Here is a 26,118-nt window from a genome sequence, read left to right on the forward strand (position 1 = left end):
CTCTCTCTTCTCTTATATTCTCTCTTTTATCTTTCGTCTCGCTCATGCGTTTCTTGCTCTCTGTTTCTCTGCTTTGTATCTTCTCTCAGTGTCTCTTATTTCTTTCTCTCACACACACACCCCACCCCCCACTTCTCGTCTTCCCCTCTCGCGCACACACACCCTCCCCCCACACCCCACACACCCTCACCCCCTACTCCCCCACACACCCTCCCTCCTCCCCCACACCCCCTCACACCCCACTCCTCTCTCACCCCATCACACCCTCAGCCCTCTTTCACCCCCATCACTCCCACCTCACCGCCCACACACTCCCCCACTCTCTCCCACCCCCTCACTCCCCCAACTCTCCTCTCCCACCCTCTCACCTCCCCCACACTCCCTCTCTCTCACCTCACCCCTCTCTCTCCCCATCTCTCCCTCCCACCACACTCCCCATCTCTCCCTCCCACCCCTCTCCCTCATCTCTCCCTCACCCCTCTCTCCCCCCATCATTCTACCTCACCCCTCTCTCTCTCCCCATCTCTCCCTCCCACTCCTCTCCCCATCTCTCCCTCCCACCCCTCTCTCCTCATCTCTCCTCACGCCCTCTTTCCCCATCTCTCCCTCACCCCTCTCTCTCCCCATCTCTCCCTCACCCCTCTCTCCCCCATCTCTCCCTCACCACTATCTCTCCCTCCCCCTTCTCTCTCCCCATCTCTCCCTCACACCCCTCCATCTCTCCCTCCCACCCCTCTCTCCCCCATCTCTCCCTCCCACTTCTCTTTCCCTCCCATCTCTCCCTCACCTCTCTCTCCCCATCTCTCCCTCACCACTCTCTCTCCCCATCTCTCCCTCACCCCTCTCTCCCCCTCACCACTCTCTCTCCCCATCTCTCCCTCACCCCCCTCTCCCCCCATCTCTCCCTCACCCCTCTCTCTCCCCCCATCCTCTCCCTCGCGCCTCTCTCCCCCATCTCTCCCTCTCACCCCTCTCTCCCTCACCCACTCTCTCACCATCTCTCCCTCACACCTCTCTCCCCATCTCTCCCTCACCACTCTTTCTCCCCATCTCTCCCTCACCCCTCTCTCCCCCCATCTCTCCCTCCCCCATCTCTCCCACCCCTTCTTTCCCCCATCTCTCCCTCCCACCTCTCTCTCCCCATCTCTCCCTCACCCCTCTCTCCCCCATCTCTCCCTCACCACTCTCTCTCCCCATCTCTCCCTCACCCTCTCTCCCTCACCACTCTCTCCCCATCTCTCCCTCACCCCTCTCTCCCCCAATCTCTCCCTCGCCCCTCTCTCCCCCATCTCACCCTCCCACCTCTCTCTCCCCATCTCTCCCTCCCACCTCTCTCTCCCCATCTCTCCCTCACCCCTCTCTCCCCCATCTCTCTCTCCCCCATCTCTCCCTCACCCCTCCCTCTCCCCCATCTCTCCCTCAACCCTCCCTCTCCCCCATCTCTCCCTCCCACCCCTCTCTCCCCCATCTCTCCTCCCACCTCTCTCTCCCCATCTCTCCCTCACCCCTCTCTCCCCCATCTCTCCCTCACCCCTCTCTCCCCATCTCTCCCTCACCACTCTCTCTCCCCCATCTCTCCCTCACCACTCTCTCTCCCCATCTCTCCCCTCACCCCTCTCTTCCCCCATCGTCTCCCTCCCACCCCTCTCTCTCCCCATCTCTCCTCACCCCTCTCTCCCCCCATCTCTCCCTCACCCCTTCCTCTCCCCCATCTCTCCCTCCCACCCCTCTCTCCCCCATCTCTCTCTCCCTCCCACCTCTCTCTCCCCATCTCTCCATCACCCCTCTCTCCCTCACCACTCTCTCTCCCCATCACTCCCTCCCCCCTCTCTCTCCCCATCTCTCCCTCGCCCCTCTCTCCCCCATCTCTCCCTCCCACCTCTCTCTCCCCATCTCTCCCTCCCACCTCTCTCCCCATCTCTCCCTCCACCCTCTCTCCCCCATCTCTCCCTCCCCCTTCTCTCTCCCCCATCTCTCCCTCACCCCTCCCTCTCCCCCATCTCTCCCTCAACCCTCCCTCTCCCCATCTCTCCCTCCCACCCCTCTCTCCCCCATCTCTCCCTCCCACCTCTCTCTCCCTCACCCCTATCTCCCCCCATCTCCCTCTCCCTCACCCCTCTCTCCCCCCATCTCTCCCTCACCCCTCTCTCCCCCATCTCTCCCCCATCTCTCCCTCACCCCCCTCTCTCCCCATCTCTCCCTCACCCCTCTCTCCCCCATCTCTCCCCCATCTCTCCCTCACCCCCCTCTCTCCCCATCTCTCCCTCACCCATCTCTCCCTCACCCCTCTCTCCCCCATCTCTCTCTCCCCCATCTCTCCCTCACCCCTCCCTCTCCCCCATCTCTCCCTCAACCCTCCCTCTCCCCCATCTCTCCTCCCACCCCTCTCTCCCCCATCTCTCCCTCCCACCTCTCCTCTCCCCATCTCTCCCTCACCCCTCTCTCCCCCATCTCTCCCTCACCCCTCTCTCCCCCATCTCTCCTCACCACTCTCTCTCCCCCATCTCTCCCTCACCACTCTCTCTCCCCATCTCTCCCTCACCCCTCTCTTCCCCCATCTCTCCCCCATCTCTCCCCCACCCCTCTCTCTCCCCATCTCTCCCTCACCCCTCTCTCCCCCCATCTCTCCCTCACCCCTTCCTCTCCCCCATCTCTCCCTCCCACCCCTCTCTCCCCCATCTCTCCCTCCCACCTCTCTCTCCCCATCTCTCCATCACCCCTCTCTCCCTCACCACTCTCTCTCCCCATCACTCCCTCCCCCCTCTCTCCCCCCATCTCTCCCTCGCCCCTCTCTCCCCCATCTCTCCCTCCACCTCTCTCTCCCCATCTCTCCCTCCCACCTCTCTCCCCATCTCTCCCTCACCCCCTCTCTCCCCCATCTCTCCCTCCCCCTTCTCTCTCCCCCATCTCTCCCTCACCCCTCCCTCTCCCCCATCTCTCCCTCAACCCTCCCTCTCCCCATCTCTCCCTCCCACCCCTCTCTCCCCCATCTCTCCCTCCCACCTCTCTCTCCCTCACCCCTCTCTCCCCCATCTCTCCCTCACCCCTCTCTCCCCCCATCTCTCCCTCACCCCCTCTCTCCCCCCATCTCTCCCCCATCTCTCCCTCACCCCCCCTCTCTCCCCATCTCTCCCTCACCCCTCTCTCCCCCATCTCTCCCTCCCCCCCTCTCTCCCCCCCATCTCTCCCTCCCCCTTCTCTCTCCCCCCATCTCTCCCTCTCCCCCATCTCTCCCTCCCACCCCTCTCTCCCCCATCTCTCCCTCCCACCTCTCTCTCCCCATCTCTCCCTCATCCCTCTCTCCCTCACCACTCTGTCTCCCCATCTCTCCCTCACCCATCTCTCCCTCACCCCTCTCTCCCCCATCTCTCTCTCCCCCATCTCTCCCTCACCCCTCCCTCTCCCCCATCTCTCCCTCAACCCTCCCTCTCCCCCATCTCTCCCTCCCACCCCTCTCTCCCCCATCTCTCCCTCCCACCTCTCTCTCCCCATCTCTCCCTCACCCCTCTCTCCCCCATCTCTCCCTCACCCCTCTCTCCCCCCATCTCTCCCTCACCACTCTCTCTCCCCCCATCTCCTCCCTCACCACTCTCTCTCCCCATCTCTCCCTCACCCCTCTCTTCCCCCATCTCTCCCCCATCTCTCCCCCACCCCCTCTCTCTCCCCATCTCCTCCCTCACCCCTCTCTCCCCCCCATCTCTCCCTCACCCCTTCCTCTCCCCCCATCTCTCCCTCCCACCCCTCTCTCCCCCATCTCTCCCTCCCACCTCTCTCTCCCCATCTCTCCATCACCCCTCTCTCCCTCACCACTCCTCTCTCCCCCATCACTCCCTCCCCCCTCTCTCCCCCCATCTCTCCCTCGCCCCCTCTCTCCCCCATCTCTCCCTCCCACCTCTCTCTTCCCCATCTCTCCCTCCCACCCCTCCCTCCCCCATCTCTCCCTCACCCCTCCCTCCCCCATCTCTCCCTCCCACCCCTCCCTCCCCCCATCTCTCCCTCACCCCTCCCTCCCCCATCTCTCCCTCACCCCTCCCTCCCCCATCTCTCCCTCCCACCTCTCTCTTCCCCATCTCTCCCTCCCACCCCTCCCTACCCCATCTCTCCCTCCCACCTCTCTCTTCTCCATCTCTCCCTCCCACCTCTCTCTCCCCCATCTCTCCCTCCCACCTCTCTTCCCCCATCTCTCCCTCCCACCCCTCCCTCCCCCATCTCTCCCTCACCCCTCCCTCCCCCATCTCTCCCTCCCTCCCCCATCTCTCCCTCCCCCATCTCTCCCTCACCCCTCCCTCCCCCATCTCTCCCTCCCACCTCTCTCTTCCCCATCTCTCCCTCCCACCCCTCCCTACCCCATCTCTCCCTCCCACCTCTCTCTCCCCATCTCTCCCTCCCACCTCTCTCCCCCATCTCACCCTCCCACCTCTCTCCCCCATCTCCCCCTCCCACCCCTCTCTCCCCCATCTCTCCCTCCCACCTCTCTCTTCCCCATCTCTCCCTCCCACCTCTCTCTCCCCATCTCTCCCTCCCACCCCTCCCTACACCCCATCTCTCCATCACCCCTCCCTCCCCCATCTCTCCCTCCCACCCCCTCCCTCCCCCATCTCTCCCTCACCCCTCCCTCCCCCATCTCTCCCTCCCACCCCTCCCTACCCCATCTCTCCATCACCCCTCCCTCCCCCATCTCTCCCTCCCACCCCTCCCTCCCCCATCCCCCATCTCTCCCTCCCACCTCTCTCTCCCCCATCTCTCCCTCCCACCTCTCTCTCCCCCATCTCTCCCTCCCACCTCTTTCCCCCATCTCTCCCTCCCACCTCTCTCTCCCCCATCTCTCCCTCCCACCCCTCTCTCCCCATCTCTCCCTCCCACCCCTCTCTCCCCATCTCTCCCTCCCCACCCCTCTTTCCCATCTCTCCCTCACCCCTCTCTCTCCCTATCTCTCCCTCCCACCCCTCTCTCCCCATCTCTCTCTCCCACCCCTCTCTCCCCATCTCTCCCACCCCTCTCTCCCCATCTCTCTCCTCACCCCTCTCTCTCCCCATCTCTCCCTCCCACCCATCTCTCCCCATCTCTCCCTCACCCCCTCTCTCTCCCCCATCTCTCCCTCCCACCTCTCTCTCCTCCCATCTCTCCCACCCCTCTCTCCCCATCTCTCCCTCCCACCCTCTCTCCCCATCTCTCCCTCCCACCCCTCTCTCTCCCTATCTCTTCCTCCCACCCCTCTCTCCCCCATCTCTCCCTCCCACCCCTCTCTCCCCATCTCTCCCTCCACCCCCTCTCTCCCCATCTCTCCCTCACCCCTCTCTCTCCCCATCTCTCCCTCCCACCCCTCTCTCCCCCATCTCTCACTCCCCATCTCTCCCTCACCCCTTTCTCCCCCCTCTCTCTCCCCATCTCTCCTCACCCTCTCTCCCCCCATCTCTCCCTCCCCCTTCTCTCTCCCCCCATCCCTCTCTCTCCCCCATCTCTCCCTCACCCCCTCTCTCCCTCCACCTCTCTCTCCCCATCTCTACCTCACCCCTCTCTCTCCCCCATCTCTCCCTCTCACCCCTCTCTCTCCCCCACTCTCCCTCCCCCTTCTCTCTCTCCCATCTCTCCCTCCCACCTCTCTCTCCCCATCTCTACCTCACCCCTCTCTCTCCACCATCTCTCCCTCCCACCTCTCCCCCATCTCTCTCCCATCTCTCCCCCATCTCTCCCTCCCATGCCTCCCCTCCCCCTTCTCTCTCCCCCATCTCTCCCTCCCACCTCTCACTCCCCATCTCTACCTCACCCCTCTCTCTCCCCCCATCTCTCCCTCACCCCACTCTCTCTCACACCTCTCCCCTCACCCCTCACTCTCCTCAATCTCTCCCTCACCCCTCTCTCCCCCATCTCTCCCTCACCCCTCTCTCCCCCATCTCTCCCTCCAACCCCTCTCTCCCCCCATCTCTCCCATCTCCTCTCTCTCTCCCCATCTCTCCCTCCCACCCTTCTCTCCTCATCTCTCCTCACCCCTCTCTCCCTCCCACCTCTCTCCCCCATCTCTCCCCACCCCTCTCTCCCCCATCTCTCCCTCCCACCTCTCTCTCCCCCATCTCTCCCTCACCCCTCTCTCCCCCATCTCTCCCTCACCCCCTCTCTCTCCCATCTCTCCCTCCCACCTCTCTCCCATCTCTCCCTCACCCCTCTCTCCCCCATCTCTCTCTCCCATCTCTCCCTCACCCCTCTCTCTCCCCATCTCTCTCCCCCCCTCTTCTCTCCTCCCACCCCTCTCTCCCCATCTCTCCCTCCCACCTCTCTCTCCCCATCTCTCCCTCCCACCTCTCTCTCCCCCATCTCTCCCTCACCCCATCTCTCCCTCACCCCCTCTCTCCCCATCTCTCCCTCACCCCTCTCTCTCCCATCTCTCCCACCACCTCTCCCATCTCTCCCTCACCCCTCTCTCCCCATATCTCCCTCCCGCATCTCTCTCCCTCACCCCTCTCTCACACCTCTCCTCTCTCTACCATCTCTCCATCAGCCATCTTCTCCCCATCTCTCCCTCCCACCCCCTCTCTCCCCCATCTCTCCCTCACCCCTCTCTCCCCCATCTCTCCCTCCCACCTCTCTCTCCCCATCACTCCCCATCTCTCCCTCACCCCTCTCTCTCCCCATCTCTCCCTCCCACCTCTCTCCCCCATCTCTCCCTCCCACCCCTCTCTCCTCATCTCTCCCTCACCCCTCTCTCCCCCCATATCTACCTCACCCCCTCTCTCTCCCCCATCTCTCCCTCCCAACTCTCTCCCCCATCTCTCCCTCCCACCCCTCTCTCCTCATCTCTCCCCTCACCCCTCTTTCCGCCCATCTCTCCCTCACCCCTCTCTCTCCCCATCTCTCCCTCACCCCTCTCTCCCCCATCTCTCCCTCACCACTATCTCTCCCTCCCCCTTCTCTCTCCCCATCTCTCCCTCACCCCTCCATCTCTCCCTCCCACCCCCTCACCCCCATCTCTCCCTCCCACTTCTCTTCCCCATCTCTCCCTCACCTCTCTCTCCCCCATCTCTCCCTCACCACTCTCTCTCCCCATCTCTCCCTCACCCCTCTCTCCCCCTCACCACTCTCTCTCCCCATCTCTCCCTCAACCCCCCTCTCCCCCCATCTCTCCCTCACCCCTCTCTCTCCCCCCATCCTCCCACGCGCCTCTCTCCCCCATCTCTCCCTCTCACCCCTCTCTCCCTCACCCCCTCTCTCTCACCATCTCTCCCTCACACCTCTCTCCCCCATCTCTCCCTCACCACTCTTTCTCCCCATCTCTCCCTCACCCCTCTCTCCCCCCCATCTCTCCCTCCCCCATCTCTCCCACCCCTCTTCCCCCATCTCTCCCTCCCACCTCTCTCTCCCCATCTCTCCCTCACCCCTCTCTCCCCCATCTCTCCCTCACCACTCTCTCTCCCCATCTCTCCCTCACCCCCTCTCCTCCCTCACCACTCTCTCCCATCTCTCCCTCACCCCTCTCTCCCCCAATCTCTCCCTCGCCCCTCTCTCCCCCATCCTCTCCCTCCCACCTCTCTCTCCCCATCTCTCCCTCCCACCTCTCTCTCCCCATCTCTCCCTCACCCCTCTCTCCCCCATCTCTCTCTCCCCATCTCTCCCTCACCCCTCCCTCTCCCCCATCTCTCCCTCAACCCTCCCTCTCCCCCATCTCTCCCTCCCACCCCTCTCTCCCCCATCTCTCCCTCCCACCTCTCTCTCCCCATCTCTCCCTCACCCCTCTCTCCCCCATCTCTCCCTCACCCCTCTCTCCCCCATCTCTCCCCACACCACTCTCTCACCCCCATCTCTCCCTCACCACTCTCTCTCCCCATCTCTCCCTCACCCCTCTCCTTCCCCCATCTCTCCCCCCACCCCTCTCTCTCCCCATCTCTCCCTCACCCCTCTCTCCCCCCATCTCTCCCTCACCCCTTCCTCTCCCCCATCTCTCCCTCCCACCCCTCTCTCCCCCATCTCTCCCTCCCACCTCTCTCTCCCCATCTCTCCATCACCCCTCTCTCCCTCACCACTCTCTCTCCCCATCACTCCCTCCCCCCTCTCTCCCCCATCTCTCCCTCGCCCCTCTCTCCCCCATCTCTCCCTCCCACCTCTCTCTCCCCATCTCTCCCTCCCACCTCTCTCCCCATCTCTCCCTCACCCCTCTCTCCCCCATCTCTCCCTCCCCCTTCTCTCTCCCCCATCTCTCCCTCACCCCTCCCTCTCCCCCATCTCTCCCTCAACCCTCCCTCTCCCCATCTCTCCCTCCCACCCCTCTCTCCCCCATCTCTCCCTCCCACCTCTCTCTCCCTCACCCCTATCTCCCCCATCTCTCCCTCACCCCTCTCTCCCCCCATCTCTCCCTCACCCCTCTCTCCCCCCATCTCTCCCCCATCTCTCCCTCACCCCCCTCTCTCCCCATCTCTCCCTCACCCCTCTCTCCCCCATCTCTCCCTCACCCCCCTCTCTCCCCATCTCTCCCTCACCCATCTCTCCCTCACCCCTCTCTCCCCCATCTCTCTCTCCCCCATCTCTCCCTCACCCCTCCCTCTCCCCCATCTCTCCCTCAACCCTCCCTCTCCCCCATCTCTCCCTCCCACCCCTCTCTCCCCCATCTCTCCCTCCCACCTCTCTCTCCCCATCTCTCCCTCACCCCTCTCTCCCCCATCTCTCCCTCACCCCTCTCTCCCCCATCTCTCCCTCACCACTCTCTCTCCCCCATCTCTCCCTCACCACTCTCTCTCCCCATCTCTCCCTCACCCCTCTCTTCCCCCATCTCTCCCCCATCTCTCCCCCACCCCTCTCTCTCCCCATCTCTCCCTCACCCCTCTCTCCCCCCATCTCTCCCTCACCCCTTCCTCTCCCCCATCTCTCCCCCCCACCCCTCTCTCCCCCATCTCTCCCTCCCACCTCTCTCTCCCCATCTCTCCATCACCCCTCTCTCCCTCACCACTCTCTCTCCCCATCACTCCCTCCCCCCTCTCTCCCCCATCTCTCCCTCGCCCCTCTCTCCCCCATCTCTCCCTCCCACCTCTCTCTCCCCATCTCTCCCTCCCACCTCTCTCCCCATCTCTCCCTCACCCCTCTCTCCCCCATCTCTCCCTCCCCCTTCTCTCTCCCCCATCTCTCCCTCACCCCTCCCTCTCCCCCATCTCTCCCTCAACCCTCCCTCTCCCCATCTCTCCCTCCCACCCCTCTCTCCCCCATCTCTCCCTCCCACCTCTCTCTCCCTCACCCCTCTCTCCCCCATCTCTCCCTCACCCCTCTCTCCCCCCATCTCTCCCTCACCCCTCTCTCCCCCCATCTCTCCCCCATCTCTCCCTCACCCCCCTCTCTCCCCATCTCTCCCTCACCCCTCTCTCCCCCATCTCTCCCTCCCCCCTCTCTCCCCCCATCTCTCCCTCCCCCTTCTCTCTCCCCCATCTCTCCCTCTCCCCCATCTCTCCCTCCCACCCCTCTCTCCCCCATCTCTCCCTCCCACCTCTCTCTCCCCATCTCTCCCTCATCCCTCTCTCCCTCACCACTCTCTCTCTCCATCTCTCCCTCACCCCTCTCTCCCCCCATCTCTCCCCCATCTCTCCCTCACCCCTCTCTCTCCCCATCTCTCCCTCACCCTCTCTCCCCCATCTCTCCCTCACCACTCTCTCTCTCCCCATCTCTCCCTCACCCCTCTCTCCCCCCATCTCTCCCCCATCTCTCCCTCACCCCTCTCTATCCCCATCTCTCCCTCCCCCCTCTCTCCCCCCATCTCTCCCTCCCCCTTCTCTCTCCCCCATCTCTCCCTCACCCCTCCCTCTCCCCCATCTCTCCCTCCCACCCTCTCTCCCCCATCTCTCCCTCCCACCTCTCTCCCCATCTCTCCCTCACCCCTCTCTCCCTCACCACTCTCTCTCTCCATCTCTCCCTCACCCCTCTCTCCCTCCATCTCTCCCCCATCTCTCCCTCACCCCTCTCTCTCCCCATATCTCCCTCACCCCTCTCTCCCCCATCTCTCCCTCACCACTCTCTTTCCCCTTCTCTCCCTCACCCCTCTCTCCCCCCATCTCTCCCTCCCCCATCTCTCCCTCACCCCTCCCTCTCCCCATCTCTCCCTCCCACCCCTCTCTCCCCCATCTCCCTCCCACCTCTCTCTCCCCATCTCTCCCTCACCCCTCTCCCCCTCACCACTCTCTCTCCCCATCTCTCCCTCACCCCTCTCTCCCCCATCTCTCCCTCACCACTCTCTCTCCCCATCTCTCCCCCCATCTCTCCCTCACCCCGCTCTCCCCCATCTCTCCCTCCCACCTCTCTCTCTCCATCTCTCCCTCCCACCTCTCTCTCCCCATCTCTCCCTCACCCCTCTCTACCCCATCTCTCCCTCCCCCTTCTCTCTCCCCCATCTCTCCCTCACCCCTCCCTCTCCCCCATCTCTCCCTCACCCCTCCCTCTCCCCCATCTCTCCCTCCCACCCCTCTCTCCCCCATCTCTCCCTCCCACCTCTCTCTCCCCATCTCTCCCTCACCCCTCTCTCCCCCATCTCTTCCTCACCACTCTCTCTCCCCATCTCTCCCTCACCCCTCTCTCCCTCACCCCTCTCACCATCTCTCCCTCACCCCTCTCTCCCCTCATCTCTCCCTCCCCCTTCTCTCTCCCCCATCTCTCCCTCACCCCTCCCTCTCCCCCATCTCTCCCTCCCACCCCTCTCTCCCCATCTCTCCCTCACCACTCTCTCTCCCCATCTCTCCCTCACCCCTCTCTCCCCCCATCTCTCCCTCACCCCTCTCTCTACCCATCTCTCCCTCACCCCTCTCTCCCCCCATCTCTCCCTCCCCCTTCTCTCTCCCCATCTCTCCCTCCCACCTCTCTCTCCCCATCTCTCCCTCACCCCTCTCTCTCTCACACCTCTCCTCTCTCTACCATCTCTCCCCCATCTCTCCCTCATCCCTCTCTCTCCCCATCTCTCCCTCACCCCTCTCTCCCCCATCTCTCCCTCCCCCATCTCTCCCTCACCCCTCCCTCTCCCCCATCTCTCCCTCATCCCTCTCCTCTCTCTACCATCTCTCCATCCCACCTCTCTCTCCAATCTCTCCCTCACCACTCTCTCCTCTCTCTCCCTTCCCTCTCTATCTCTCTTCTCTCCCTCACCCCCCTCTCTCTCTCCTCTATCTCTCCCTCTACCCCCCCCTCTCTCCTATCTCTTCTCTCGCTCTCTCTCCCTCACCCCTCTCTCCTCTCTCTATCTTTCCTCTCTATATCCTCTTTCTCTCTTCTCTCGCTCTCCCTCACCCCTCTCTCCCCCCCATCTCTCCCTCACCCCTCTCTCCCCATCTCTCCCTCCCACCTCTCTCTCCCCATCTCTCCCTCACCCCTCTCTCTCTCACACCTCTCCTCTCTCTACCATCTCTCCCTCACCTATCTCTCCCTCCATCTCTCCCCCATCTCTCCCTCACCCCTCTCTCTCCCCATCTCTCCCTCACCCCTCTCTCTCCCCCATCTCTCCCTCACCCCTCTCTCTCCCCATCTCTCCCTCACCCCTCTCTCTCCCCATCTCTCCCTCACCCCTCTCCCACCTCTCTTCTCTCTACCCTCTCTCCATCACCCATCTCGCTCTCCCATCTCTCCTCTCGCTCTCTCTCCCTCACCCCTCTCTCTCCTATCTCTCTCCTCTCTCTCTCTTTCATCTCTATCTCCTTTATTTCTCTTCTCTCTATCTCCTTCACCCATCTCCTCTCTCGCTCTCACTCACATCTCTCCCTCACCCCTCTCTTTCTCATACCTCTCCTGCAGGGGCTGGGCATCGTATGGAATGACAGTCCTGACACCCCTATACCTGTCTGGCACCACACATCTTATTGGAGGGTTATGTAGAAGTGCATGCCACCCCTCTCTCCCCCATCTCTCCCTCATCCCTCTCTCTCCCCATCTCTCCCTCACCCCTCTCTCTCTCACACCTCTCCTTTCTCTCCCATCTCTCCATCACCCATCTCCTCTCGCTCTCTCTCTCTCCCTCACCCTCTCTCTCCCATCTCTCCCTCATCCCTTTCTTCCATCCCCCTCTCTCTCTCTTTCCTCTCTATCTCCTCTACCTCTCTTCTCTCTCTCACCCCTCTCTTCTCTCTCCCATCTCTCTCACCCATCTCTCCGCTCTCTCTCTCCCATCTCTCCATCACCCCTCTCTCCTCTATCTCTCCTTCTACCTCACCCCCTATCTCTCCCATCTCTCCTCTCTCCCTCACCCCTCTCTCCCATCTCTCTCCTCTCTCTCTCTCTCTCTCTCCCCATCTCTCTCTTCTCTCTTCCATCTCTCCTCTCTCTCCCATCTCTCTCTCCCATCTCTCCCTCACCCCTCTCTCCCATCTCTCTATCCCATCTCTCTCCTCTACCCATCTCTCTTCCTTACCCCTCTCTCTCCCTCAACACTCTCCCCATCTCTCTCCTCTCTCTCTCTCTCTCTCTCTCTCTCTCTCCCCCCCTCTCCTTCGCCCCTCCCATCTCTCTCCTCTATCTGTCCTTCTACTTCACCACCCTCTCTCTCTTATCTTTTTCATCTCTCCCTCACCCCTCTCCCCCATCTCTCTCCTCTATCTCTCCCTCTACCTCACCCCCTCTCTCTCTTTTCTCTCCCATCTCTCCCTCACCCCTTCTCTCTCCTCTATCTCTCCCTCTACCTCACCCCCTCTCTCTTATCTTTCCCATCTCTCCTTCACCCCTCTCCCCATCTCTCTCATCTATCTATCTATCTATCTATCTATCTATCTATCTATCTATCTATCTCCCTCTTCTCCATCTCTTTTCCTCAACCCTCTCCTCCATCTCTCTCTCTCTCCCTCACCCCTCTCTCTCCCTCTCCTCCATCTCTCTCCATCATCCCTCTCTCCCCTGTGGGGTGGTGTAATGTTAATGAGGACTACTACTATGCAGTGCATTGAGAATAATTTTTAACCTTTAACTTAATTTTTATTTATTTATTATTATTATTATTATTATTATTATTTTTTTTTTTGGGGGGTGAGGCGCGCCAAATTACTAAGTGGGGCTATTATATAATGTAGTGTAGGACCACCAGAGCAGAGACGCCTTGCTGGGGCTGGTGGCTTACCATGTGTTGCACATGTATATAACTGAGATTCTATTATTATGGATGATGCAGGTCTCTCTTGCTGGCACATTGCAGGTTGTGAGTGGAATTTATGTCAAATAGAACTTTTGTCTATTTGCGAAAATGTCCTGTGAATATGTGCACTCTCCCCCCATTAAAGTCAAATTATATACCGTACAGTACATAATAAACTAGGCCAAAAAGTCATTTGGAACTTGGATAATGAGATGCAAAATGTATGCAAGTCAATGGTCCGTTACTAAACTGTAATATAAAACTACACTAAAAATGTATACCAAACTAGGACAGGCTACAATGGGGTATAATTATTATATGCTGATAACAGACATGTCTAGAATTATATTACCATATATACAGCAATAGCACAGAGCTATATTATATGTATAATAGCACAAAGCATTATATAATAGTACAGAGCTATATTATATGTATAATAGCACAGAGCTATATTATATAATAGCACAGAGCTATATTATACGTATAATAGCACAGAACTATATTATATAATAGCACAGATCTATATTATACGTATAATAGCACAGAACTATATTATATAATAGCACAGAGCTATATTATACGTATAATAGCACAGAACTATATTATATAATAGCACAGAGCTATATTATACGTATAATAGCACAGAACTATATTATATAATAGCACAGAGCTATATTATACGTATAATAGCACAGAGCTATATTATATAATAGCACAGAGCTATGTAAACAATGACGCAATCTACATTGTGATCTTTATGTTGTCGTCCAGCTGGCGGTACTGTTCCTCCTATAGGAAAGCATTTCTCTATTACCCCGCAGCAGGAGTGAGGTAGGTTGCCATACCTTATATACATCATAGGCTTTGATGATATCGTCGAACAGACTGTACAGATCATTCAGCAAATCCACCACCTGCAGCGGGAGACTGGAGGAGCAGAGGGTGGTGAACCCCACAATGTCTGAGAAGAAGACCGTGACCGAGCTGAAGCTCTCAGGTTCCACCGACTTACCGGCCATCAGCTGCTCTGCAATGAAGCTGAATATGGAGAATGAACAGGGTGACCTGAAGAATAATCCCACCCGTATCTCATAGAAACATAGAAACATAGAATGTGATGGCAGATAAGAACCACTTGGCCCATCTAGTCTGCCCCTTTTTATTATCCTTTAGGTAATCTCAACCTTTATTGAACCTTAATTCTTTGTAAGGATATTCATATGCCTGTCCCAAGCATGTTTACATTGCTATGCAGTCTTAGCCTCTACCACCTCTGATGGGAGGCTATTCCACTTGTCCACTACCCTTTCTGTGAAGTAATTTTTCCTTAAATTTCCCCTGAACCTCCCCCCCTCCAGTCTCAGTGCATGTCCTCGTGTCCTATTGCTTCTCTTCATTTGGAGAATGTTTCCCTCCTGAACTTTGTTAAAACCCTTGGTATATGTGAAAGTTTCTATTCTATCATGTCCCCCTTTCCCTTCTCTCCTCCAAACTATACATGTTAAGATCTTTTAGCCTTTCTGGGTATGTTTTGTGATGTAGGCCATGCACCATTTTAGTTGCCCTTCTTTGTACACTCTCTAATGTATTTATATCCTTCTGGAGATATGGTCTCCAGAACTGGACACAATATTCTAGATGGGGCCGTACCAATGACCTATACAGTGGCATTATTACTTATTTTTTCCTGCAACTGATTCCTCTCCCTATGCAACCAAGCATCTGACTTGCCTTTCTCATTGCTTTGTTGCATTGCTTTCCTGCCTTCAAGTCACTTGAAATAGTGACTCCTAAATCTCTTTCCTCCTCAGTAGTTTCCATTGTAGTACCCTTGATACTATATTTAGCCAGAGGCGTAACTCTGGGAGGCAACAGAGTCATCTGCCGCCGGGCTCCTGCTCTGAAGGGGGCACCTCTCCTCCCATTCTGTGACACCAATCGGTTAAGTTAATTGATACCTGCCGCTATCTCTTCAGTGGCCGACTTCCTCACTTCTCCCTGCACCTTACAAGTCACACATTTTACAAGTGTCATACTCAGGATTAGAACCCACAACCCATTACACTAAAGCAAACACCATACTGGTGAAGCTATTTGCTCCTGTATAGGAAGCATGAGAATTCTAACTAAATGAAGTTACTCTCTGACAATTACATGTGACTTCATATAGTTAGAATTCTCATGCTTCCTGTACAGGAGCAAATATCTATATCAGTAAAGGTATCTGCCGTCAGTGTAACAAGTCCTCCGGGCCACTGAGATGAACTTATGCCACTGTCTTTAGTCTTTGGGTTTTTGAGACCCAAGTGCATGATTTTGCATTTTTTAGCACTAATCTGTAGTTGCCACGTTCTTGACCATTTCTCAAGCCTACCTAGGTCATCAATCATTTGTTTTACCCCTCCTGGTGTGTCTACCCTGTTGCATATCTTTGTATATCCTTTCTATCTCCTACTGACACAACTATCCTCACAGACATACAGAGCATGGCCGATACATTACATACACCTAGAGATAAAGTACCAACCAATCAGCTGTCATTTTTCAAACACAGTCTGCAAACATGGCAGTTAGCAGCTGATTGGTTGGTACTTTATCTCTCTCCACTTTATGGGGGGTCATTCCGAGTTGATCGCACGCTAGCTATTTTTTGCAGCGCTACGATCAGGTCAAAACTTGGTAAAACTGCACATGCGTATGCACCGCAATGCGCAGGCGCGTCATACGGGTACAAAGCGGATCGGTGCTGGGCGATGGATTTTATGAAGAATCCATTCGCACAGCCAATCGCAAAGAGATTGACAGGAAGAAGGCGTTTGTGGGTGTCAACTGACCGTTTTCTGGGAATGGTTACATCTGCCCCACCTGCAGTGCACATGGGGGGTCATTCCGAGTTGAACTTAGTTGTGCTAAATTTAGCACAGCTATGATCATCTTCCCTGACATGCGGGGGGACGCCCAGCACAGGGCTAGTCCGCCCCGCATGTCAGTGCCCTGGACTGCGCCCCCTAAACGGTGGCATAACGCTGCCGTCCAGCCCCCTCCCGTCCAGCGACCGCCTCTGTCTCAGAGGCGCTCGCTAGGCAACGATGACTGCCATGCGCCGGCGCACTGCGGCGCCGGCGCATGCGCAGTTCCGACCCGATCGCTGCGCTGCCACAAACTGCAGCGTGCGATCGGGTCGGAATGACCGCCATGGTTTTGCCCAACTGCTAACAAATTTGCTGCTGTGATCAACTCTGAATTACCCCCATAGAGCTAATGTTGCATGAAAGCGAAGCCACTGCATCCCAGCACAACAGCGACATCTACTGGTAAAGTATGAATTAGCATTACATGTCAGTTATACATATCTCCTTTGTTGTTATTCATATGGATACAGATATTCTACAGCACTTTACAGAGAATAATTCCATCAGTCACATCAGTCCCTGCACCAGTGGAGCTTGCAATCTACAGTATATCCCCTATCACATGGGCACACATACACACTATTTATTTTTCAGGCGCCAATTAACCTACCAGTATGTTTTTGAATGATGGGAGGAAAGCTATGGAAACATAGGTAGAACATAGAAACTACACACAGAGAAGGCCTTGGTGGGAATTGAATCCAAAACCTCAGTGTTACGAGTCAGCATGCAAATCACTGCGCCACCGCAAACGCTTGCTTCTCTAATACCAATTGCAATGCTTTATACTAAGGGGTAAACGCACATTGAATTAAACTGGTAAATGGCTTAAAATAACACCTATGGAAAAATACAAAAAGAATACGAAAAAAATATGCAATTGCAAAAATATGCTAATGACTCGGGCGCCATCTTGTGCTTAGAGATCCCCATGTCAGCATATCACATCCTCCTCTTACATACAAAAGCAGGAAAATCGTAAACATTGGACGTAGATCGGTCGATTGTCAAACTTCTGTGTAAGTCTATACTGCCAAAGAGAAAAAAGGGGTATTCCTTCATAGGGCATACACAGAAACGGATACACTAATATATACTTAAAGTAGTCAACCCCCAAAGGGGAGATGACCAATGGTCTAAAATATAACTTTTATTGGTATGCGTTAAAGCTTACGAAATATGTGCAAGTGAAAAAAAGTAATAAAATAAAATAAAAAAATTAACAAAGTGTACTGAATAAATGTGATATTAAAAAGCTCAACCACTGTATTGGTGTGCGTAGTATCAGAGCCGGTCACAGGCATAGGCAAACTAGGCAATTGCCTAGGGCATTTGATATGCCTAGGGGCATCAGCAGCTTCTGCTGATTAAAATGATATGCGGCATGCCTATATTCTATGTGTACCATTTCATATGCAGATACAGCCACAGTCTCACACAGTATATAGGCATGCTGCATATCAGTTTAATCAGCAGAAGCTGCTTGTGCATCCTAGCTACATAGCAATGCAAATAACATGAATTTCCATTTTAAAAAAAAGGTGCCCGACATTAGCACAGAGGCAAGATTTATGAGGACACATCTGTATTCAAGCAGAGGTAGAGGTCACAGTGTTAGTGGCAGTGTGAGTGCTGTGTGCATGTGAGTGGGTTGGTTGTGCAGTAGTGTTCAGAATATGTGTAAGGAGCATTATGTTTGTCTTGTAAAAATGCATTAATAATGTGCAAGGGGCACTATGGGGTATATTTACTAACATTCGTAATTTTCCGAAATAGGTCAAAGTTCAATCACGAATGACATCGAAAGTGTAAAATTGCAACTTTTTGAATTTATTACGACTAATTTACTAAGCTGCCATATTTTGCATTTTCGGGTTTTCCGATGTCGATGTCATTCGTTTTTTTTGGCAGTGTTTTACGTGAGTGAATTGTAAAACACTGCCGACTTTAATACAATGAATCTCGGCCGGATCTGAGAGATCCGTGCTGGGCTTCATTGTGCACCTTGTTAAAAAAAAAAAAATAGTTTAAATGTTTAAAAAAAATTGCGTGGGGTCCCCCCTCCTAAGGCAAACCAGCCTCGGGCTCTTTGAGCCGATCCTGGTTGCAAAAATATGGGGAAAAAATGGACAGGGGTTCCCCCATATTTAAGCAACCAGCATCGGGCTCTGCGCCTGGTCCTGGTTCCAAAAATACGGGGGACAAAAAGCGTAGTGGTCCCCCGTATTTTTGAAACCAGCACCGGGCTCCACTAGCTGGACAGATAATGCCACAGCCGGGGGTCACTTTTATACAGTGCCCTGCGGCCGTGGCATCAAATATCCAGCTAGTCACCCCTGGCCGGGGTACCCTGGGGGAGTGGGAACCCCTTCAATCAAGGGGTTCCCCCCCCAGCCACCCAAGGGCCAGGGGTGAAGCCCGAGGCTGTCCCCCCCATCCAATGGGCTGCGGATGGGGGGCTGATAGCCTTTGTTTGAAGTTATGAATATTGTTTTTAGTAGCAGTACTACAAGGCCCAGCAAGCCTCCCCCGCAAGCTGGTACTTGGAGAACCACAAGTACCAGCCTGCGGCGGAAAAACGGGCCCGCTGGTACCTGTAGTACTACTACTAAAAAAATACCCCAATAAAGACAGAAGACACACACCGTGAATGTATAACTTTAATACATACATACATACCAACATACATACATACATACTTACCTTATGTTCACACGAGGGTCGGTCCTCTTCTCCAGTAGAATCCATGGGGTACCTGTTGAAAAAATTATACTCACAAAATCCAGTGTAGATCGGTCCTCTTCTGCTGGAAATCCATTTGTAATCCACGTACTTGAGAAAATAAAAAAACGCATAACCGACCACGCACTGAAAGGGGCCCCATGTTTTCACATGGGACCCCTTTCCCCGAATGCCAGGAACCCCCTCTGACTTATGTCTAAGTGGGTTTCTTCAGCCAATCAGGGAGCGCCACGTTGTGGCATCCTCCTGATCGGCTGTGTGCTCCTGTACTGACTGACAGGCGGCACACGGCAGTGTTACAATGTAGCGCCTATGCGCTACATTGTAACCAATGGTGGGAACTTTTTGCTCAGCGGTTGACCGAAATTGACCTCACCGCTGAGTCAAAAGTTCCCACCATTGGTTACAATGGAGCGCATAGGCGCTACATTGTAACACTGCTGGGTGCCGCCTGTCAGTCAGTACAGGAGCACACAGCTGATCAGGAGGGTGCCACAACGTGGCGCTCCCTGATTGGCTGAAGAAACCCACTTAGACAGAAGTCAAAGTGGGTTTCTGGCATTCGGGGAAAGGGGTCCCATGTGAAAACATGGGGCCCCTTTCAGTGCGTGGTCGGTTATGCGTTTTTTTATTTTCTCAAGTACGTGGATTACAAATGGATTTCCAGCAGAAGAGGACCGATCTACACTGGATTTTGTGAGTATAATTTTTTCAACAGGTACCCCATGGATTCTACTGGAGAAGAGGACCGACCCTCGTGTGAACATAAGGTAAGTATGTATGTATGTTGGTATGTAGAAGCAATGTGCGGCGGCACTCAGAGAAATAAACCAGTCAAGCAGAGTAGTTTACAACGTTTCGGAGCTTTAATTTCCCTCCGTCATCAGGTATAACAAATGATACAAACATTTACCTTAAATAGACTCCCCACCACGTGTATCACCTGGCGTGCAGTCCCAGGATGCGGACGCCCACTAGTGACGTTCACTCCCGTTCCTTGCATCACCATGGTAACATTACAAACAAAATCATTAAAAACAGATGTGTAACATTGCCACCTGCACAATCCGTAATCACCTCACAGAAACTCATTGCCGTATAACTAGTATATCATATACAATAAACGATAGTATTAAGCAATGAATTATTGAATGAAAAAATTGCATGAAAAATATACATACAAAATGATATTGCTATCCACAAAAATTGCATTAAAGAAGCACGACATCTAACAATCACAAAAAACAATGTAATACCAATGTTTCGTTAAGGCCTCTAGGGGCCAATGTCCCTAGTTCATGGATCCATCTGGATTCCCTTTGTAACAAGCGCACTGATCGATCTCCTCCCCGCAACTTTGCTGGCTCATGATCTATAATAATGTATTTTAAAGATGCTAGGCTATGGCCGGCATTTACAAAGTGCCGTGCCAGTGGTTGGTCACTATTACCAGTGGAAAGTGCGTTTCTTATTGCCATTTTATGATTTGCCATCCGTTCTCTTAGGGTACGGTCAGTTTTACCTATATAATTTTTGCCACAGGGGCAAACAATCATGTAAATAATATATTTAGTGGTACATGTGACTCGATGTTTGATTTCATATCTTTTACCACTGAATGGATGGGAGAAATATTTACCGACAATTAAGGATCTACACGTAACACAATTAAGGCATTTAAAGCATCCCTTCTTTAAGGATAAAAATCTGTTCTGCTCACTCTGAAGTGACTGAATCCCTGTTATGTCAGTCTTCATCACCCAATCTTTAATGTTACGTCCACGTGTGTAACATGGCATAACGGTCGTCTCTGTTAAATTAAGATCATAATCTGTGGACAAAATGGGCCATAAATTTCTTGTTACACCAGCAATCTCAGCACTAGCAGTATTATAGTGATTCACCCAGGGCAACCGATTAGCTTTAATTTTCTTATTATTAGGTTTAAGTAATATGTTGGTATGTATGTATGTACTAAAGTTATACATTCACGGTGTGTGTCTTCTGTCTTTATTGGGGTATTTTTTTAGTAGTAGTACTACAGGTACCAGCGGGCCCATTTTTCCGCCGCAGGCTGGTACTTGTGGTTCTCCAAGTACCAGCTTGCGGGGGAGGCTTGCTGGGCCTTGTAGTACTGCTACTAAAAACAATATTCATAACTTCAAACAAAGGCTATCAGCCCCCCATCCGCAGCCCATTGGATGGGGGGGACAGCCTCGGGCTTCACCCCTGGCCCTTGGGTGGCTGGGGGGGGACACACCCCTTGATTGAAGGGGTTCCCACTCCCCCAGGGTACCCCGGCCAGGGGTGACTAGCTGGATATTTGATGCCACGGCCGCAGGGCACTGTATAAAAGTGACCCCCGGCTGTGGCATTATCTGTCCAGCTAGTGGAGCCCGCTGCTGGTTTCAAAAATACGGGGGACCCCTACGCTTTTTGTACCCCGTATTTTTGGAACCAGGACCAGGCGCAGAGCCCGATGCTGGTTGCTTAAATATGGGGGAACCCCTGTCAATTTTTTTCCCATATTTCTGCAACCAGGATTGGCTCAAAGAGCCCGAGGCTGGTTATGCTTAGGAGGGGGGACCCCACGCAATTTTTTTTGTTAAAATTAACACTTTCCCACCCCTTCCCACTGATATACATGCACGGATCTCATGGATCCATGCATGCCTATCCAATCACGGCTCAAAAAAGCAGGTCTGTTTTTTTTTAGCACTTTTTTACGATTTGTAATTTTTCACGGCAGTGTTTGGCTATTTTGAGATTTGCACTTTTTAGTAAATGACCGAGTTCTGCTAATTTGCTGGCGTATTTGACCGATGGTGTATTCATTCGTATTTTTTTTTCAGGACTTCCAAAAAAATACGAATGCCCTCATCACTGCCGTGATTTGAGTTTAGTAAATGACCGAGATGACACTTTGAAGAAAAAACGGCATCTCGGTCAAAATCGGGACCTTAGTAAATATACCCCTATGTGTGTCATTATTTGTATAAGGGCATTAATAATGTGCGGCATATGTGTAAGGGACATTATGTGTAAAAGGGCATTAATAAAGGTTGTCATAATGTGTAAGTGCATTATGTTTATAAGGCCATTAATAATGTGTCTCATATGTGTAAGGGGCATTACTGTGTGGAATTGTGTATAAATGCATTACTAATGTGTGGCATTATGTGTATAAGGTGCTCTACTATGTGGCGTTGCGTACAGAAAGGGCACTACTGTGTCTTCTAATATGAATAAAGAGTAATAGGGTGTGGTGTAATGTGAATAAGGAGCAATTCAGTGTGATGTAATGTGAATAAGGGGCTCTACTGTGAGGAGTAACGTTTATAAGGTAAAGTGATACTGCTGTAGGATGTAAAATTAATTAATTATGGACACTATCGCATGATCAATAAATAAAGTTGCAGTACTGTGTGGCGTAATTGGAATTGGGGTTACTATTGTGTGGCCATGCCCCTTGCCAGCAAAAACACACCCCTTTTTGGGCTGTGCGCCAAATGTGCGAACTGTTCCTATTTAAAATATAGGGGGATACAAACACCAAAATAAGGACTGCTATGGGTGAGGGGTAATGGTGCTGGGAAAGAGGTGCAAGGTCAGAGGCGGAACCAGCGGTGGTGCTAGGGGGCACCAGCCAAAATCTTGCCTAGGGCATCATATTGGTTAGGGCCGGCTCTGCGTAGTATTATTCTTCCACTGAAGAATGTGTGTAGCTTGTTTCTGTGATTTCATAAGATACTGCTACAATTATTGCAATGTTGTAGCAACCTTTGTGTTGTTCAAAAGGGGATGCGTTTGTGTCGATTTGGTATTATAGCCTCATTCTTAAGTGCCTAATTTTCCATCACAAAATTACATGGAGTGTATATGGCATCTATATATAATAGAGGCATAACACACATCCTTCTCTTAACATAATATTGTATATCACAATTAAAAGTTTTAATGTATTAATAGATATTCAAAGATACACACATAAAAAATAATAAGTAAATAAAGCTGCTGAACTAAATCAATTTAAGAATAAATAGAGAGACTTCACTTATTATACAAAGTCGTACTTTATATCCATAGTGTTGGACCACCCCATCAATATCAGTGATTAAGTATCATGGATCCCAAGACCAATATGTTTTTACAGTGTTTTCAAATATTTAAAATATTTTGATAGGGTGCATATGAATGACCATATATGTTCACTATCTTTTAGGCTCAAGTGTCAAAAGTTTGAGTCCGCTCATGTATGTCCCCCACTTCTATCACTACAGAGACCACACCGATTATAATCAAAGTGACATGTACTGTATTGTGCTTTTATTAGATGGTATGTATCAACGGCGGACAACAAACACTGAGCACAACAGGCATCTACCCTACACCAATGGTCTAGGAATACACTGAATTGATGTATCCTGACAGCAACAATCTAATTGTAAGGCGGCATTTATCAGCTACCACTGTCTAATACACCCCAACAGTGAACGTTTCGCTGATTACAGCCGGCGTCTCCCGACACCGTCAGTGGATAATAAGTAAATAGTGCCCTGACACAAATGATCTAATAGGTTACGGTCTGCGTCTCCCAGCCCTATCCATTAGAAATATATGTGAAGAGATGGATTGTATTCTAACAACAGTGATCTGGATGACCGCGGCTGGCGTCTCCCGGCTCACCCGGTCAGAACAGATATGCCCGAACAAGATGTTCTCAATGAGCGCAACCCGCGTTCACACGGATCCAATCTCAGGTGTCACTTTTATTCAATGGTGTGCAGGCACCTAGCCTGTCAGGGTATGATGAGTCTTCACTAATATAAATAAAGCAGCGGTTTTACATATCATACACACACATTTTTTACATTTAGCATTATAAAGGGCTTAAATACCCATTAAACAGTGGTTTAAGCTAACAGAATAACGGACACGTTATACACGTGTGCCGTCCTGCCTAACGACTGTTTCGCATTACAGCTTTATCATAAGTCTATTCTGCCGCCTTCCATAAGAACGCGTCAAGGGCTCTCCAACCACAAGCAAAATCACAGTGGCTGAATTGGCATACCCAGAAACCGGTCCCGACACACCTGTGCTTCCCTGTCCACCCCGTTACCTCTACCAAACACTGACTACCTGCATCTCATTGTGCGTGCGCTATTGCTATTCAATTTGTGCTGTGAAATCATTCGCATTTACCCAAAACCGCAGCCCAATTGACATTCTGCGGATGATTAGTGGCAGTGCCGAACGCAGGGATGGCCAGCGTTCCCGAAAACAGAAGGGTGTCACCCCCATTTTGTAGGAGGGCCGAAGCCAGGGTCTGTGTCTTTTGACGCAGGTTTCCTGTCCTCAGCTGCAAAGCTGTGCCCACTGGCGCTCAGAGGGAGGGGAGCGGGTACTAATTACCCACCCCCCAGTGCACATGCACCATCTTCCGGAATATCACTGGGAAGATGGCCTAGGACAGGCATGTCCAAACTGCGGCCCTCCAGCTGTTGGGAAACTACATATCCCAGCATTCCCTGACACAGTTTTGCTGTCAGAGAATGATAAAGCTGTGTGAGGGCATGCTGGGATGTGTATTTTCTCAACAGCTGGAGGGCTGCACCCCTCTGCCCACCCACACAATGAGCGCGTTGCCTCTCTGTGGACACGCCCTCAGGCTCACTCGATGATCCGCTGCTGCATCTTAGGACACACCAGCCGACCACAGAGCAGGCAGGAGGCGTCTACTTACACAAGACACATTAGCATAATTTCTCATCGCTGCTGCATCCAAAGGCCAAAGAAGTGGTACCACCACCCAAGATGATGTGATTACACCCCCAACATGAAAGCCCACATACCCCTAAGCCGTGTCCAAAGCCCCACCGCAGTGGCGTGCATTGTTAAGAGGAACGTATCAAGTTTCTACCTCAGTACTAAACAAACTTCCTTGGGCTATCTGTGTGAAGTTTGTATGTCCTCCCTACATTTGTGTGGGTCCTCTGCTTTCCGCCCACACTCCAAAAACACACTGCTAGGTTCATTGGCTGATGACAAAAGAAATGAATGTGATAGGGAGTATAGATTGTAAGCTCAGCTGGGACAGTGACTGAGGGAAATATTCTCTGTAAGGCGCTGCGGAATATGTGTGCGCTATATAAATTACTGGTAATAAATAAGGCATAAGCTATGATCAAATGCTGGATAGAACAGGTCCGTCCTTATAAGAAGTAGCCCCCCTGCCACCAAAGTGGGGCAAATCCTGTCAGATATCTCCTGGGCCCGGTATATAAAGCCATAACATAATCCGCAGCACTCCGCCTGTTGCGCTTGTTACCTTGGTAACATGGTCGATAACAACTTGTCAGTCTTTTTTTTCTCCGCCATCAGCTGAACTGTCCTCTCCTCCACAACCTCTTCTAGGTGATTGGCGTATTTTTCCAGCTTGTTCACCATATTATCCAGTATGCTGACGTGTCTATATAGAGAGAGAGGGACAGACTGGATAGGCTGTGCTGGCATTGTGGCTACATTACTGGCGGGCACTACACCCCTCACCAAGACTGCGGGCATCATGAGACTCTATAATAGATTATTTAGATTCTCTGCTTTTAAGGAAAAATAAACTTGATATGGATTTGGGTGAAATTATGTGAGATAAATAAAATACAGTAAATCTAATGATAATATATATACAGATGGAGCCATCTTTATCTTGGCCTTTAATAGGATTAATTGAGCCAGGGCAGTCAAATTAATCCCCTGATGTATTGTTCTCTCTGTACTGTATTGCAGCTGACAGAGCCGGCCCTGGGCATAGGCAAACTAGGCAATTGCCTAGGGCATCTGGTATGCCTAGGGGCACAAGCAGCTTCTGCAGATTAAAATGATGTGCGGCATGCCTATATTCTGTGTGTAGCATTTCGTATGCAGATACAGCTGCAGTTGCACACAGTATATAGGCATGCCGCATATCATTTTAATCAGCAGAAGCTGCTTGTGCATCCTAGCCACATAGCAATGCAAATAAGATGCGTTTTCATCAAAAATAGGCACCCGACGTTAGCAGAGCTGCCAGTTGACTCAAGCCAGGAACTATATGTGTCATTATGTGTATAAGGGCATTAATAATGTGTAACATATTTGTAAGGGGCACTATGTGTGTCATTATGTGTATAAGGGCACAAATAATGTGCGGCATATGTGTAAGGGACATTATGTGTGTCATTATGTGTATAAGGGCATTAACAATGTGCAGCATATGTGTAAGGGAAATTATGTGTATAAGGGCATTAATAAGGGTTGGCATAATGTGTAAGGCACATTATGTTTATAAGGACATTAATAATGTGTGTCATATGTGTAAGGAGCATTACTGTGTGGTATTATGTG

General features: G+C 52.8%; 1 protein-coding gene across 1 annotated transcript in view; it reads right to left on the reverse strand.

Annotated features, from left to right (window-relative positions):
* The window catches only part of LOC135057435 (guanylate cyclase 2G-like), a 213,686-nt gene that overhangs the window by 24,012 nt on the left and 163,556 nt on the right, over nucleotides 1-26,118 (reverse strand). Inside the window, exons 18-19 of the mRNA XM_063963329.1 lie at nucleotides 25,064-25,204; nucleotides 13,924-14,116 (exon numbers count right to left, since the gene is read on the reverse strand). Coding sequence (XP_063819399.1) covers nucleotides 13,924-14,116; nucleotides 25,064-25,204 — 334 coding nt within the window. The remainder of the gene's footprint in view (nucleotides 1-13,923; nucleotides 14,117-25,063; nucleotides 25,205-26,118) is intronic.

The sequence above is a fragment of the Pseudophryne corroboree genome, chromosome 3 (assembly GCF_028390025.1).
Source record: "Pseudophryne corroboree isolate aPseCor3 chromosome 3, aPseCor3.hap2, whole genome shotgun sequence".
NCBI lineage: Eukaryota > Metazoa > Chordata > Amphibia > Anura > Myobatrachidae > Pseudophryne > Pseudophryne corroboree.